General features: G+C 46.5%; 1 protein-coding gene across 1 annotated transcript in view; it reads left to right on the top strand.

The window, feature by feature from the left end:
• Positions 1–14,365, top strand: part of Stox1 (storkhead box 1) — a 58,602-nt gene that overhangs the window by 35,564 nt on the left and 8,673 nt on the right. The window contains exon 2 of the mRNA XM_021205738.1: positions 13,803–13,955. Within this exon, the coding sequence (XP_021061397.1) occupies positions 13,803–13,955 (153 nt within the window). The remainder of the gene's footprint in view (positions 1–13,802; positions 13,956–14,365) is intronic.

The raw sequence follows: 14,365 nt of genomic DNA, 5'->3' as shown, positions 1-14,365 counted from the left end.
AGGGCATCAGATCCCATTACAGATGGTTGTGAGCCACCATGTGGTTGCTGGGAATTGAACTCAGGACCTCTGGAAGAGCAGTCAGTGCTCTTAACGGCTGAGCCATCTCTCCAGCCCCTGCTTTTCTGCCTCTTAGAGAATTTGTAGCTCAGCTTGGACATCGATAGCATAAGGCCTCTTCTGCAGATGGCCAGCCGTGTGGCATTCTTGTGTGTCGGCGATGAAGGGTTAATGAAGTACCTTGTGATGTTAAGGCCAGAGGTTGGAGTCAAGTCCTTGGGACACACACAGAGCTTACAGCAGAAACCATGAAGAGGCGACTCAAGTCATTGGTCCCTGAGTGGGAAGATTTGGATTCAAGTGTTCTTCTGGTGGGATTTTAGAAAGCCTTAAAAAAAAAAAAAAAAAAGGGCTTGTATAAAGAAAGTGTAGGACTGCCTCCTCTATCAAGGCTTAGAGATAGGTAGGCCGGCCCAAGCACAGCTCAGCATGACTGGGCATCCTTGTCTGCTCTCTGTTTTGCCTTCTTGTGTGCCTAGGTAGTTGTTTGACCTCCAATTTATTTTCTCCTGGTCATGAGCTAGCCGAATCTACCATCCAAGCAGGGAGGTGTGGTAGCACACACTTGTAATCACAGCACTCAGGAGGCAGAGGTGGGGGGAGATCAGGGGCTTGGGGTCTCCCTGGGTTACATGAGACCCTGTCTGAAAACCAAACAAAAATCCAAGCAGGAAAAAAGAATGAAGGATGGAAGTCTTTTTAAATCTCCTTGGCGGAAGTCACGTCACCTGGCTGCCAGTCTTAGGAGAAGCTAAAGATAAGAGTACAATGTTTTCTGCCTCCACACGGTGGAACAACAGTATATCTAAAATGGACCAGTCGAACAAAATACCAGACTTCTGAAATATATCTCTCAAAAATAGAGTGTGCCCAGCCCTGAGGTCCGTTCTTTCAGGGGAGAGGGCCACCTGACAGGATTGGTGGCTAGTCCAAAGGCCATGGCATCCGGGAAAAAGTCAGGACTGATCAAGAGACCTCATTTCTGTACCGAAGGAGTGTGCTAGAGGAAGAACAACCTGAGGGTGCTGGTGATGCTGGAGACGTGGGCTCATCAGGCGGGATGGCTTTGGTTTGGGAAGAAAAGAGAAAAGAGTCTAGTCAGCCTTATTCCAATACTGTCAAGTGCTGACCCCAGGGCGTGCCTTCAAGCACGTTGTTCACCTTTTGTTGTACAGTTGAGGTAACTCATCAAGAGGGTATCCCAAAAGTGAAGGATGCTCCTTAACATTCCAGGACAGTCCCTGCTTTCCCACGCTGCCTTTGGGACTTAAGACCCCATAGGATTTTTTTTTTTCCATTCATGATAGTCCACCTTGGGCATCTCCCAATGTCCTAAGAAGTGCTCAAGTGGAGTGCTGTAGTCTTCACTTTGAGTTATAATTGCCTCCATCCACTTCTCCTCATTCCAACCAGAGCCCCTTGAGGGCAAGTACTGTGTCCCATTTGCTGTAGTTCCTAGACAACTGGCATATAATAGATACTCAATAAATATCTGCTGGCTAAGGAGTGGTCTGGGTTTCCTGGTGCGGCACTGCAGTGACTCCTCCCTGCATCACGAATATGTACATGAAGAATATTCCCAGCTCCTGGTTCCCAGGAGTGCTCAAATGGTCAAACAACATTTAGGGTAGGCATAAGTGACAGCATGCAAAGACTGCCTTGTAGGAAGGAGTAGAGGAAAACAGGGTCCAGGCTTTGGCAAAGAGGCACAGGATCATAAACAGAATGCAGTGTAATGGAGGGAGCTTGCCACTTGTCGTTTTACTTTTACAAAAAGGAAGGCACACAAAACCTGCCCACACTGGGTTATGATTAACTCAGACCCCAGCTCCTGATGATGGCCCGGAGCTATGGAGCTCACGCCAGCCAGGCCATTCTTTACAGATACTCTTTAACCATGTCATTGCAACTCCAAGAAGCGCCTTTGCAAACATTTGGTCACGGGACGCTATTTTCCTTTTCTTAATATTATTGGGAAGGAGGGGCACTTGCCAAGGTGTACGTGTGGAGGTCAGAGGGCAACTCTTTTGGAGTCTGTTCTCCACTTCCAGCTTAATTCGGAAGTCCTGGGGCTTTTATCCAATGAGCCATCTTTCTGAACCAGGACCTCTTTTTCTTTAAAAAGTTTTTTTCTTTTGTTTTTTTTTTTTTTGTTTTTTGTTTTGTGTTGTTGTTGTTGTTGTTTTAGCCTTGGTGGGATTGGTAGTACACACCTTTAATCCCAGCAGAAGGAACTCCGAGCCAGCTTAGTCTACATAGTGAGTTCCAAGACATCCAAGGCTACATAGAGACCTTGTCTCAAAAAAAAAAAAAAAAAAAAGACCTTTTTAAATTTTTTATTTATTTTATGTGCATTGGTGTAAGGTTGTCAGGTCCCATTGGAACTGAAGTTACAGACAATTGTGAGCTGCGAGGTGGGTGCTGGGAATTGAACCCCAGTCCTCTAGAAGAACAGCCAGTGCCCTTAACCACTGAGCCATCTTTCCAGCCCCTTAACTTTTATTTTTATTCTATGTATATGGGTCTTTTGCCTGCTGTGGATTGGTGCCACACGCATGCAGTGCATTCAATTGCCTGAAGAGGGCAGCAGATCCCTTAAAACTTTAGTTGCAAATGGTTGTGGATGCTGGGAATCAAACTGGTCCTCTGTACTTTACCTTTGCCAAGAATCAAAAACAAAAACAAAAACAAAAACAAAAAACAACCCAGGTCTTCTGGGAGAACAACCAGAGCTCATAACTGCTGAGCTCTCTCTCTCCAGCTCCAGGGACCTTTTTCTTACAGAGATCTTCATGTAGCAAGTGTTCTCTAAAACAGGGTTTGAAAAGTGCTTCTCTATCCAAGCCCCACACATACAAGTAGGGGAGGGGACAAACCAGAGAAACGCTGTGGTGACGTGGGGCCACACAGCAGACTAGAACCCTGAAACCCTGGCTGGAATGTTTGACACCCTGTCCCCAGTGAGAGCTGGGAAGATAAAAAAGACAGCATTTAGTAAGCGTTACATGGAAATATTATTCAGTTAACAGTTTTGCACTAGATTGTCTTTCATGGTTATGTAGTTTTTGAGACAGTATTCTGGTTTTTTGTTTTGTTTTGTTTTTTTGAGCACTATTCTGTTTTTAAAGGTACATGTATTGTGTGTGTGTGTGTGTTTGTGTATACTCACAAGTGTGAATGAGCCACACATCATGAATATGAAGGGTCAGAGGACAAGGTGATTCTTCCTTTCCACCATGTGGCTCTGAGGGATCAAACTCAGGTTTTCAGGCTTGGTGGCAGTCCCCTTTACCTGCTGAGCCATCTTGCCGGCCCCAGTAATATTTTATATTGTGATGATACATAACAATAAGAGCTGTCCCTGTGTGGCCTCCTGGATTTCTTGGGGGGGGGGAGTGTCACCTCAAGTCTGTCCCAGGTTTGCTTAGAAAGCCAGGAAGAAAAGTTGCACACACTTTTTTTTTTTTTGCCAGAGAGCCAAGGGTGGGGGCTGAGGGGAGGATGTGGGAACCAGGCCAATTTAAAATTTAAAGAGTTTTATTATTGTAATTGTTTAGAAATGTTTAGATGTGTATGTATGTTTTTGCCTGTATGTATGGCTGTGTACCACATGCATGCCTGGTGCCCTCAAAAGCCAGAAGAAGGCATCAGACCTTCTGGAAGTAGAGGGACAGACAACTGTGAGCTGCCATGTGAGTGCTGGGGATTGAACCTACAGCCCAAAATATAGCTTCTCTCTCTCCCTCTCCTTAGTTATTGGTTGTCTATTCCAGAGGCGCTGGGGAGAATGGTCCACTACACCTATGCCCAACAACTCTCTGGAACCCGTCAATCTGCTACCTTACATGGCAGAGGGACTTTACAAATATCATGGATGCTCCACTTGACAGGGTCCTATGCATTGCGGAGACGAGTATGGTCTATAAAAATTCTCAGAAACAAGAGAAATGTATCTGACTAGCAGAGAAGCAAACTGAAAGCAAATCAGAGGGTGGAGGTGTGAGGAAGAGTCACTATGAGGAAGATGATGGACGGGCAACCCCACGAGACCTGAAGCGCCTTTGAACTCCAGAGAAAGGCTCATCTTGGACCACTCTCGGTGATATCAGGGACCTTAGTCATCAGCTTTATAATCACAAGGGAGTTCTGCCCCAAACCTAAAAGTACCCAGCAACTGTCTAGGTGAGAGACCAGGCTGAAAGCTGCGCATGGCAACACATAGCTAGAATCCTAGGACTTGAGAGGTGGAGACAGAAAGATCAGAGTTCTAGGCCAGCCTTGGCTATGTAGCAAGTTTGAGGGCAGTATGGCTGATGTAAGACCTTTTCTCAAGTTTAAAAAAAAAATCTAGTCTCATCAACACTTTGAGTATGGCTTTGAGACCCAGAGCAAGACAAATTAAAACACTCAAGACTTTTGGTCTCTAGAATGTGTGATGATATGCACCGCCTCACCCCCACCCCCAAGCCCCCTAACCCTCCTCCCCTCTGACCCCCCCCTACACACAAGGTTCTTCCTCTGTGTGGCCCCCGTTGTCCTGGAACTCACTCGGTAGACCAGGCTGGGCTCAAACTCACAGAGATCCACCTACTTCTGCTTCCCAAGTGCTAGGATTAAAGGTGTGTGCCACCACTGCCTGGTGTTAAATTTATTCTTAAAACCCCTAAGTTTGTGGGCTCTCTGGGGTGTGCTTGAGGTCCTTGGGATACAACCCAGGACCTTGTGAATGTTCTGCAAATGCTCTGCCTCTAAGTTACAGCCTGAACCCTGGGGTGGTTTGTTTTGTTTTGTTTGTTTTGAGGTACAGGCCTGACTATGTCTGACCTTGACCTTTACACTTCCTTGAATGCCTCTGCTCTTATACTAGGCTTGTTTGAAACAGTTAAGGGCCAGCTGGTACTAGCCTTGATGGTACTGCAGTGAGCATGGCTACCTTCCGAGAGCCAGCTTGTTTGAACCACTAGGTCTTTCCCTGCCAGCAGAGACCTCTCTGTGTCTCTATTGAAAATGAGGATGGCATGGGAAAAATGGGGGGAGGAGAGGCCTGCAAAAAACAAAGACGGGGTGGTGGTTATGGGATGCAGCTAGAGCTAAAGAGACAGTCCTGGGTAAGGCTGCCTGTCTTTCCTCTGCATCTATGTATTGTCTGACAACCAAACTGAGGAGTATCCGTCATTGGCCTAAGGCATCTGTTGTCGGGCACCACTCAACTGGCCTTTGATATTAGCACATGTATCACTTGAAAAGGAGGCTGGTGACCCATGGCCCATACTCTGTGCTTGGAGCACCCCAGGCTGGTGTGTCCTGCTGTAGCTTACTCCCAGTCGGCTGCCAGTTTGGCCATGGACCAGTAGGCAACTAGTGCTGAGGCCGGGTGCCACAAGGTCAGCTGGGATATGGTTAGGGACAACATCAGCTATAGCGACAGTTATGATAATTCTGGAATTCTGGTGTCTTTAGAAAACACAGAAAAATTGTAAGAATGTGTTTTCATTTTAATAGGGTGTGGGGGTGTGGGGCTGCTTTGTGGGAGCTGACTGTGATTTGCCTCGTGCTTTAGCAGAAGCGCGGAAAATTTTGCCAGTTGCAGATAAGTTTCTGTGAATGTGTGACATGTGGAATTCTGGGAATTTTCCGGAGGGTATGTAAATGCTAGGGGGCTCTACCAGACAGGTTGGTTCAGGGGGTGTTTGTTGTGGTTTGTTAGTTGTCACGCTCAAAGAAGAAACAAGAAGAAATTAGATTCGAGGATTTCTGTCTCTCTTCTCTCCCCTCCTTTCTCTCCTATATAGTGATGGTGGGGGTGTGGAACTGGGGGTGTGGATAAAGGGTGGGGAAAGGAATCTCCACAAGGTATCAATGTCCAGCTACAGTCAGCATCTGCAGAAGTCCTCCACCACCCTGTGCAGGGCTGCCATTTTGGAGTCGCTCTGGTCAAATCTATGGCCAGGGGACACTTGCTTTAGGGGAGGGCTTTGCTGTGGAGGAAGGAGAGAAGGCTTATGGGTCCCGGATGCCTGGAAGCTGTCAGGAGTGACAGACTGGGCCTGGGGATGCTCTTCAGTTGCTAGAATGACTGCTTAGCAGGCATGAATTCCTGGGTGTGGTGGTGCTTGTCTGTGGTCCCAGCATTTGGAAGGCAGAAGCAGAAGGATCAGACATTCAGGGTCATCCTTGGCCACGTATGACGATCTAAGCCAGCCTGGGATGCATGGAACCCCATCTCCCCTCTCCTTTCAGGGCTGGTCTCAAACTCCCGAGTACTGGGATTAAAGGTGTGGGTTACCACTGCCTGGCTATCTTTCTTTCTTGGGTACACTACATTGTTAGTTATTCTGCAGTTCCGTAGCCAGCTCTGACAACCCCGTCAGAGCTGGCTATGAGGGAAATTAACCCCACAGGAGCAGATTTGATACTTGGTTGAGTTTGATGTTGAGCCAATTCATACAGAACCATTGACATACTTTTATTTTATGAGATGGACTAAGTATGGGCTAGAAACATAATCAAGGAGGTGTCCACTGCAGATCCATCATGGAGCTCAGACCTCCTGGGTCCTAGCGCATTATTAACTCTGGGTTTGAAGTCCTTGAAAAGAAACTTGCTAGACCCACACCTCCTGCAGGATGTACCCAGAAAGAGGTGCTGATGAACTCATCGGACTCTGAAAACCGGTTGTTCAGTACAGAAGTTAACTTGAGCTTCACAGACAAGCCCTCATGAACATCAGAAGCTAATTCTTTCTGTGATCTACTACGACTGTTCAGCCCATACAGTAGACGCCAAACAACTCTGTTCCAGCTTAAGATAACTTCTCCTGCTTCTGGGACATGGGGGGGGGGTAATAGCAAGAGAAGACCATGGTGTGTGTTAAGGCTCCAGAACTGTTGCAGTAAGCACTCGCTGCCATGGTGGAAAGCATGATAAATCATTGTCCGTCATTGTGAACTTGACCCTCCCTGATTCAATGCTGTCCTGCTTTCTTTCCCATTAAAGTGCATGCCAAATAATTCATACACTAGCCCCAGGCTCAGTCCTTTTGTGACTCTGTTTCTTGTATGCCAAGCTTTCCTCGAACTTGCCATGCAGGAGAGGATGACCTTGAACCCCCTCCCCATGCAGCCGATATTATAGGTATGGGTCATCACAGCCTGTTCTCTGTGGTGCTGGGGGCCTGAACCGAGGAGGGCTTCCTGCATGCCAGGCAAGGTACGCCCCCTAACCTTGTTCTTTCTGAAGCCACAGGGGCAGAGCACCCGAATATCCAGGATCTTCTGTACTTAGCAATTTCCCCTCTGTGGCAGATGCCCAGCTGCCTTAGCTCTGACTCCTGGTGTTATTTGGTCTGAAGATGTAAAGTGTTTGTGTTCTCTTTTCTTTCTCACTCAGCTGAAATGGAGACAGAGAGGGGGCTTGGCTCTGTGGTACTGAAACGTTTCTTGGTCTTTTTTTTTTTTTTTTTTTTTCATTCTGATTGATTTTTTTCCTCCCTGAACCTATTTGAAGTTGTAACACAGACGACCTAATCATTTAAAGCCATTGGGCTTTGTGTGTAACCTGTTATCTCCGTCCAATGAGGAGCACGTCGTTGCAAAAAGGCTGGTTTGGCTTTCTTTCTTTCTTTTCTTTCTTTCTTTTTCTTTCTTTCTTTCTTTCCTTTTAAAACCAGGTCAGGATTAATTTTAAGGTTTAAAAAAAAAAGTTGCTAGATAAAAGAGCAGCTCAAAATCAAGGGCTCTGCTTGGGTTACTCTGAACCAGCATCCTTTTATTAAAGCCCAAGTGCTTCTGCAGGCTCCTTTGTCTACGCTTAGAAGATGCCTTTCCCACCGTGGGATTCTGTACCAGGCCCCACAGAAACAGTCTCAGATTTCCTGAATCCCCATAATGAGCAGAGGTCCAGTGGCTCAGCTAAACCATCTGAAGGTCAATAATGCATGGATTCTTGGCCGTTTGCCTGGTGCCGTGTCCTCCACAAGCACACCTGTGTCAGGTCCAAATGCTCTTGCGGGAGGTTTGTGTTTTAAACATGAAATGTTAGAATTAGTGTTCAGTAGAGTATAATGACGTGACAAGTTCTTCTTCTTCTTCTTCTTCTTCTTCTTCTTCTTCTTCTTCTTCTTTCTTCTTCCTTCTCCTCGTCCCCCCTCTCCCTTTCCCCCTCTCCTCTTCCTCCCCCCTCCTCCCTCCCCTTTCCTCCCCCTCCCTCTACCCCTCCTCCTCTTCCTCTTCCTTTTAAAGATTTATTTATTTTTATGTATATGAGCACATTGTAGCTGTCTTCAGACACACCAGAAGTGGGCATTGGCCCCCATTACAGATGGCTGTGAGCCACCGTGCGGTTGTCAGGACCTCCGGAAGAGCAGTTAGTGCTCTTAACTGCAGAGCCATCTTTCCAACCCGACATGACAAGTTCTTACATGTATGACACAGAAAAACTTGTACGCATGTATGAATGCTCTCAAAATTCTCGAGAACCCTTTCTTCTGTTTGTATTGTTTGCTAGCACAGTCTCTTATGAACCATAAAATCAAGTTGAAATCCCCCAGATTGAAACATGACAGGTCGGGCATTGGTGGCTCATCTGTGCAGTCCCAGGGCCCCAGAGGCAGGAGAAATCGTTTGGGTTTTCTTTTTAAGATCTTTGGTTCATTTTGAGTTAGATTTTTTTTTTATATATTTACTTATTTCATATGTATGGATTTTTGCTTGCATGTAATGTACACCATGTATATGCCAGAAGACTGTGTCAAAGCCTCTAGAGACTGGAAAAACAGGTGCTTGTGAGACACCATGTGGCCGCTGGGAATTGAACTTGGGTCCTCTGGAAGAGCAGCTAGCGCTCTAAACTGCTAAGCCATCTTTCTAGGCCCTTGAGTTAAATTTTTGAAAATGATTTTATTTTAAATTATGCATATATGTGTGACTTTTGTGTGTAGATTACGAGCCCTTGACTACAGATGCCCTAGGAGGCTAAGAGGGGGTGGTGTTGGAGGACTCGGGAGCTGGAGTTATAGAAAGTTGGGAGCCACTGCGTGGGTGCTGGGAATTGAACCTAGGTCCTCTGGGAGAGCAGCAAGTATTCTTTTTTTTTTTAAAGATTTATTTATTTATTATATGTAAATACACTGTAGCTGTCTTCAGACACTCCAGAAGAGGGAGTCAGATCTCATTAAGGATGGTTGTGAGCCACCATGTGGTTGCTGGGATTTGAACTCTGCACCTTTGGAAGAGCAGTCGGGTGCTCTTACCCACTGAACCATCTCACCAGCCCCAGCAGCAAGTATTCTTAACTGAAGCCCCAGGTCTTCAGCACCCAGGTTTTGTTTTTTAGTTTATGAATTAGATTCCTTTATGGAATTTTTCACACATAGTTTTGGTTGACCATCCCCATATCTCTTCCTTGTCGCCATCTCTCTCCTCATCCCTACTTGCCCTCCTCCCACCTCAGATATCCCCCTGCCTCCACCCCACCCCCCACTCTCTACCCCCACCACTTTTACTTTCTACTTTCAGCAGGGATTATTTGTTTTGTTTTGTTTTTAAGAGAGAGCACCAAAGCTGACCTGGAAATTGTTTTGGAGCCTAGCCGAGACTCAAACCCGTGATCCTCCTGCCTCAGCCTCCCAAGTAGAATCCAAGGAGCACATGCATTCCAAAACCTGGCTCAGTGTTGCTCTCTGCATAGGGTTGCTTGGCTACTTGCTAGTTTTGTGGTTTCGGATGAAGTAAGGATTACTTTTACTTTATATATTTTTTTATTTTAGTTTTCTGCACATGAAGTGTTTTGCCTGCATCTCATCCATGACTCCTGCCTACAGAGGCCAGAAGAGGGAGCCCTCTTTTGCCAGAGTAACAACTGCCACCACCCCAGCTCCTTGTTCTGGGTTGCTAAGCCCTTGTCATCCACTCCAAGAGCAAGTTACACGTTCTCAACCTCTGCCTTGGACCCGTTGGGGCTTTCTAGGGCATTAGGCACCAGGAGGCGGGGACTGACTGCCTTGGTCTAAAGCAGTGGTTCTCTTCAATACAGTTCCTCACCGTGGTAAAATTGTTTTCATTGCTAATTTGTAACTGCAGTTTTGCTACTGTTATGAACAAGAGGTCAGGTCGAGACCCACAGGTTGAAAACTACTGGTGTAAAGCCAGGCTGTTTCTAGTCAACATTTTTTGTTGCTTGTTTTTCAAGACAGGGTTTCTCTGGCTGTCCTGGAACTCACTCTGTAGACCTGGCTGGCCTCGAACTTTCCTCTGCATGAGCCACCACTGCATTTGAAGGTTGCCAGCTCCAGGGATCTGCCTTATTCAAAGCTTCCTTGGCGAGTGAAGAGCTAGCTCTTTCGCTTGCTAGTTGACGTCCATCTCTGTTCATGTGGAAGGCATTTACTCTGCCTGCATGGTCTCTCTTCATTTCCCCTCAAAGTGAACTTTCAAGTTTATTTTAAGACGTGTTCTTTGCTTTCATTATGACTGAAAACTTAAGAGTAAATAAATAAATCAACCAATGGAATGCAACGAGAGATTTAGAAAGGTAGTCGTGATGTACACCATTAATCCTAGCACTTTCCGAGGTGAGGCAGGTGGATCTCTTTGAATTCTAGGCCAGCCTGGTCTACATAGTGAGTTCCAGGCTAGCCCATGAAACATAGTTGAGGCCCTGTCTTTAAAAAAATCTTTAAAAATCCTTTCTATTCTATTCTGTCTGTCTGTCTGTCTATCTCTTGACTGATTGTAGAAAATATATCAGACATGGATCATGGCATCTATTTTGATGGTATTTATCTTTCGACCTAACCACTTTTCTGATTTTTTTCCATTTATTTATTCATTTTACATCCAGATCGAAGTCTCTCTCTCTCATCTCAGTCCCCCCTCACACAGCCACTCTCCCCTCACCTCCACCTCCGAGAAGCAGGAGGTACCCCCTAAGGAATCAACCTACCCTGGCACCTCAAGTCACTGCAGGACTAGGCACGCCCTTTCCGGGAGGCCAGACAAGGTGATCCACTTAGGAAACAGGGCAGGCAACAGAGTCAGGGCAAGCCCCTGCTCCAGTTGCTGGGGGACCTGCATGAAGACCAACCTGCACATCGGCTACATATGGGGTGGGGGTAGGTCCAGCCCTTGTTTGCTCTGTGGTTGGTGGTTCAGTCTCTGGGAGTCTCCCAGGGTCCAGGTTAGTTGACTCATTTGGATAGGAACCCTATCCCCTTGGGTTCCTCAATCCTCCCCTCCCCCCAACTCTTCCACAAGACTTCCCAAGCTCTGGCTAACATTTGGCTGTGGGTCTCTGCCTCTGTTTCCGGTCAGCTGCTGGGTGGAGCCTCTCAGAGGACAGTCAGGCTAGGCTCCTGTCTGTGAATCCAGGCTGACAGACACAAACATAGCCTGAGGATCCAAGGAAGCTGAAGGAGAAAGGGAGGCCAGCTTTGTGTCCATATCGATCTGTCTCACACAGGGCACCTGTGTCTCCAGGCCAGCAGTGACAAACATGGCTGTCAACAGTGCCATCGCATGTTGTATCATCGTGGCAAAGCTTTGACCAGCAAAAAGGCATCAAGGTCTCACAGTGTGTCCCTGTGAATCCACTCCCCATGCAGACACGGTGGTTGTTGCTTCCTGCCATCCTCCACACATTGACCTTAATGCAGATGTGCTGACCGGTTCAGTTATCAAGGTTGAGCTCACAGTGGTCTCCAAGGAATCCAGGTGCACGGTCCTGAAGTGAGCCCCCAAGAGCATCCCGACACCCTGGAGACACGGCTGGGATCCGAAGCACCCGGGATTAAATGTGTAAACAGAAGGAACACTGCAGGGGCTACTCTCTGGCCTGCAGTTTCTCTTTAACCCAATGCTTTGACAAGCTCTGGGATTAAAAGCGTGGAACACAAGCTCATCCTTAAGGGTGCTGTTTTTTTAGTTTGTGCACAGTAGGGAGTTTTTCTGGAATTGTGAAATCCAATTGGATCAGCACGTGGGATCTAATGCACAGGAAGTTCACCTTATGTCCCAGAAGCCCAGAGCGCAGCAGTAAGGGAAGCTGGCATCGCTATAGCTCCAAAGCCCTCCTGGCAGTTGTCACAAAGTTCCGGGGGTTAGGGTTCGCCTCACTTCCCTGGACACAGAACTTAGTTTATGTACCTGCAGCACGTAGCTTAGCAACGGCTGCGAGGGACTGGGCTGGGGAAGTCAGCAGCCTGGCAGGGCTGTCAATGCCTCCACTCTGATGTCGGAAACACACCGAAAACACGATCAGTTTTTGTTGTTGTAATTCACTTGTTGGGGCACGGTCTTAAGCATGAGAGACTTAGAGATGACAACTTTGAGTTGTAGTTTCAAAGGGTTGGACACACGCAGTGAAAGGGGCTTCTTAAGAGACATTAAAGAAATTCCAAATGTTCTCTGGGGTGTCTCTCATGGGAGAGAGTAGCATCTCTCATGAAAATTCATATAAAATCATACATGGATTTTATTTTAAAATAATTTATCTCATTTATATGAGTACACTGCTGCTGTGCTCAGAACCCCTAGAAGAGGGCGTCAGATTCCTTTACAGATGGCTGTGAGCCACCATGTGGTTGCTGGGAATTGAACTGAGGACCTCTGCAAGAGCAGTCAATGCCCTTAATCTCTGAGCCATCTCTCCAGCCCCCTCATACATGGATTTTAAAGAGGAAATTACTTGTAGCTAGTGGTAGTTTTGTTTTTGCTGTTTTCATTATTTTATGTTAGAAAAGGTTTCATGTAGCCCACGCTGGTCTCAAGCTTACTACGTAGCAGAAGATGACCTTGAATGTGTGACCCTCCTGCCTCCACTCCTGACTTCTGGGATTATAGGATGGTCGTAGATTAGTGATTACTACTGTGTGTGGGGTACCTTCAGTTGAAGCTAAGGCCTCACTAAGAGGATGAACATGCTAGGTAAGTGCCTACCACTGAGCTCTATCTATCTTTTCATCTTTGAGACTGAGTCTCAAGTAGTCCAGACTGGCTTCAAACTCATTATGTAGTCAAGGGTGACCTTGAACTTCTGATTCTCCACTATCTGTTTCAAGTGCTAGGGTTACAGGTGTGCTACCACGCTCCCGATGCCCTGTTGGTGTCTTGTGAATGCTAAAGCAAGCCCTTCTACAAACTGAGTTCTGTCCCCACCTCTGACTTTTACCAATTGCTCTCTTCTGAGCACCAAACTCCATATCCACCAAAACTCATTCCCTGCCTGAGAAATTGTCTGCAGCCTGTGGCAAGCATGGCTTATCTGCACCCGCGCTGCAAATGATGCTGTACTCTGAACCAGGGCTTCCCAGATGATATGGAAATCTGCTTTTATTTATTTATTTATTTATTTATTTATTTATTTATTTATTTATTTATGGTTTTTCGAGACAGGGTTTCTCTGTATAGCCCTGGCTGTCCTGGAACTCACTTTGTAGACCAGGCTGGCCTCAAACTAAGAAATCCACCTGCCTCTGTCTCCCAAGTGTTGGGACTAAAGACGTGCATCACCCCCGCCCCGTGTAAGTCTGCTTTTAAAGGTGAACTGCTTGATAGCAATGTCTGACCTCCGACAGCACATCGCGGGGAGACTAGGATGTAAACCTTTGTCTTCCTACAGTTTCTTCCATCGAGCATGCTAGATTAGCAGAATCTGAGCAGATCCTGTAAGTCCTTTAAGCTGTTCTCAGTTCCCTAATCCTGAATGGTTGATGCTAAGGTCTACTCTCTATTTGACCTCCAATTCAGGTGATGTCTTCCCAGTGCAAATGAGTCCCATAGCCCAGTGTCAGTTTGTGCCCTTGGCTGAAGTTCTCTGCTGTGCTATAGCTGATATGAACGCGGTTCAGATGGCCGTAACACAGCAGTCCCTCTTGGAGCACTTAATCAAACATTACCCAGGTAAGCAGTTTCCGCCGTTTATGTTCATTTGAATGTGTTTGGTTTCTATTTATAAAAAAATCTTAAACATAGAAAGAGCATGGTATCTTTTTTCTCACTATAGAATCTTCTGTTATAATACCATGAGTTACCCAGCTCAGTGGCACAGGTGTGCAGTCTCAAGCTACTTGCTGGGCTGAGCAGGACTGAAAGTTCAAGGCCAGCCTTGGCAGCTTGACCCTGTCTCAAAACATAATAGCGGGCTCAGGGATATTGCTGTGATAGAGTGCTTGCCTAGCATACCCAAAGCCTTGGCCTCCACCACCAGTACAGGGAAAATAAAAAATGAAAAGAATATAGTTAGGAAAAGCCCTACCTCAACACTTTAAAAGCTATGTGTTGTGTGTGTGTGTGTGTGTGTGTATGTGTGT

This window comes from Mus pahari, chromosome 9 (genome assembly GCF_900095145.1).
Source record: "Mus pahari chromosome 9, PAHARI_EIJ_v1.1, whole genome shotgun sequence".
Taxonomy (NCBI): Eukaryota; Metazoa; Chordata; class Mammalia; order Rodentia; family Muridae; genus Mus; species Mus pahari.
This window is presented reverse-complemented; position numbering and strand designations above follow the sequence as displayed.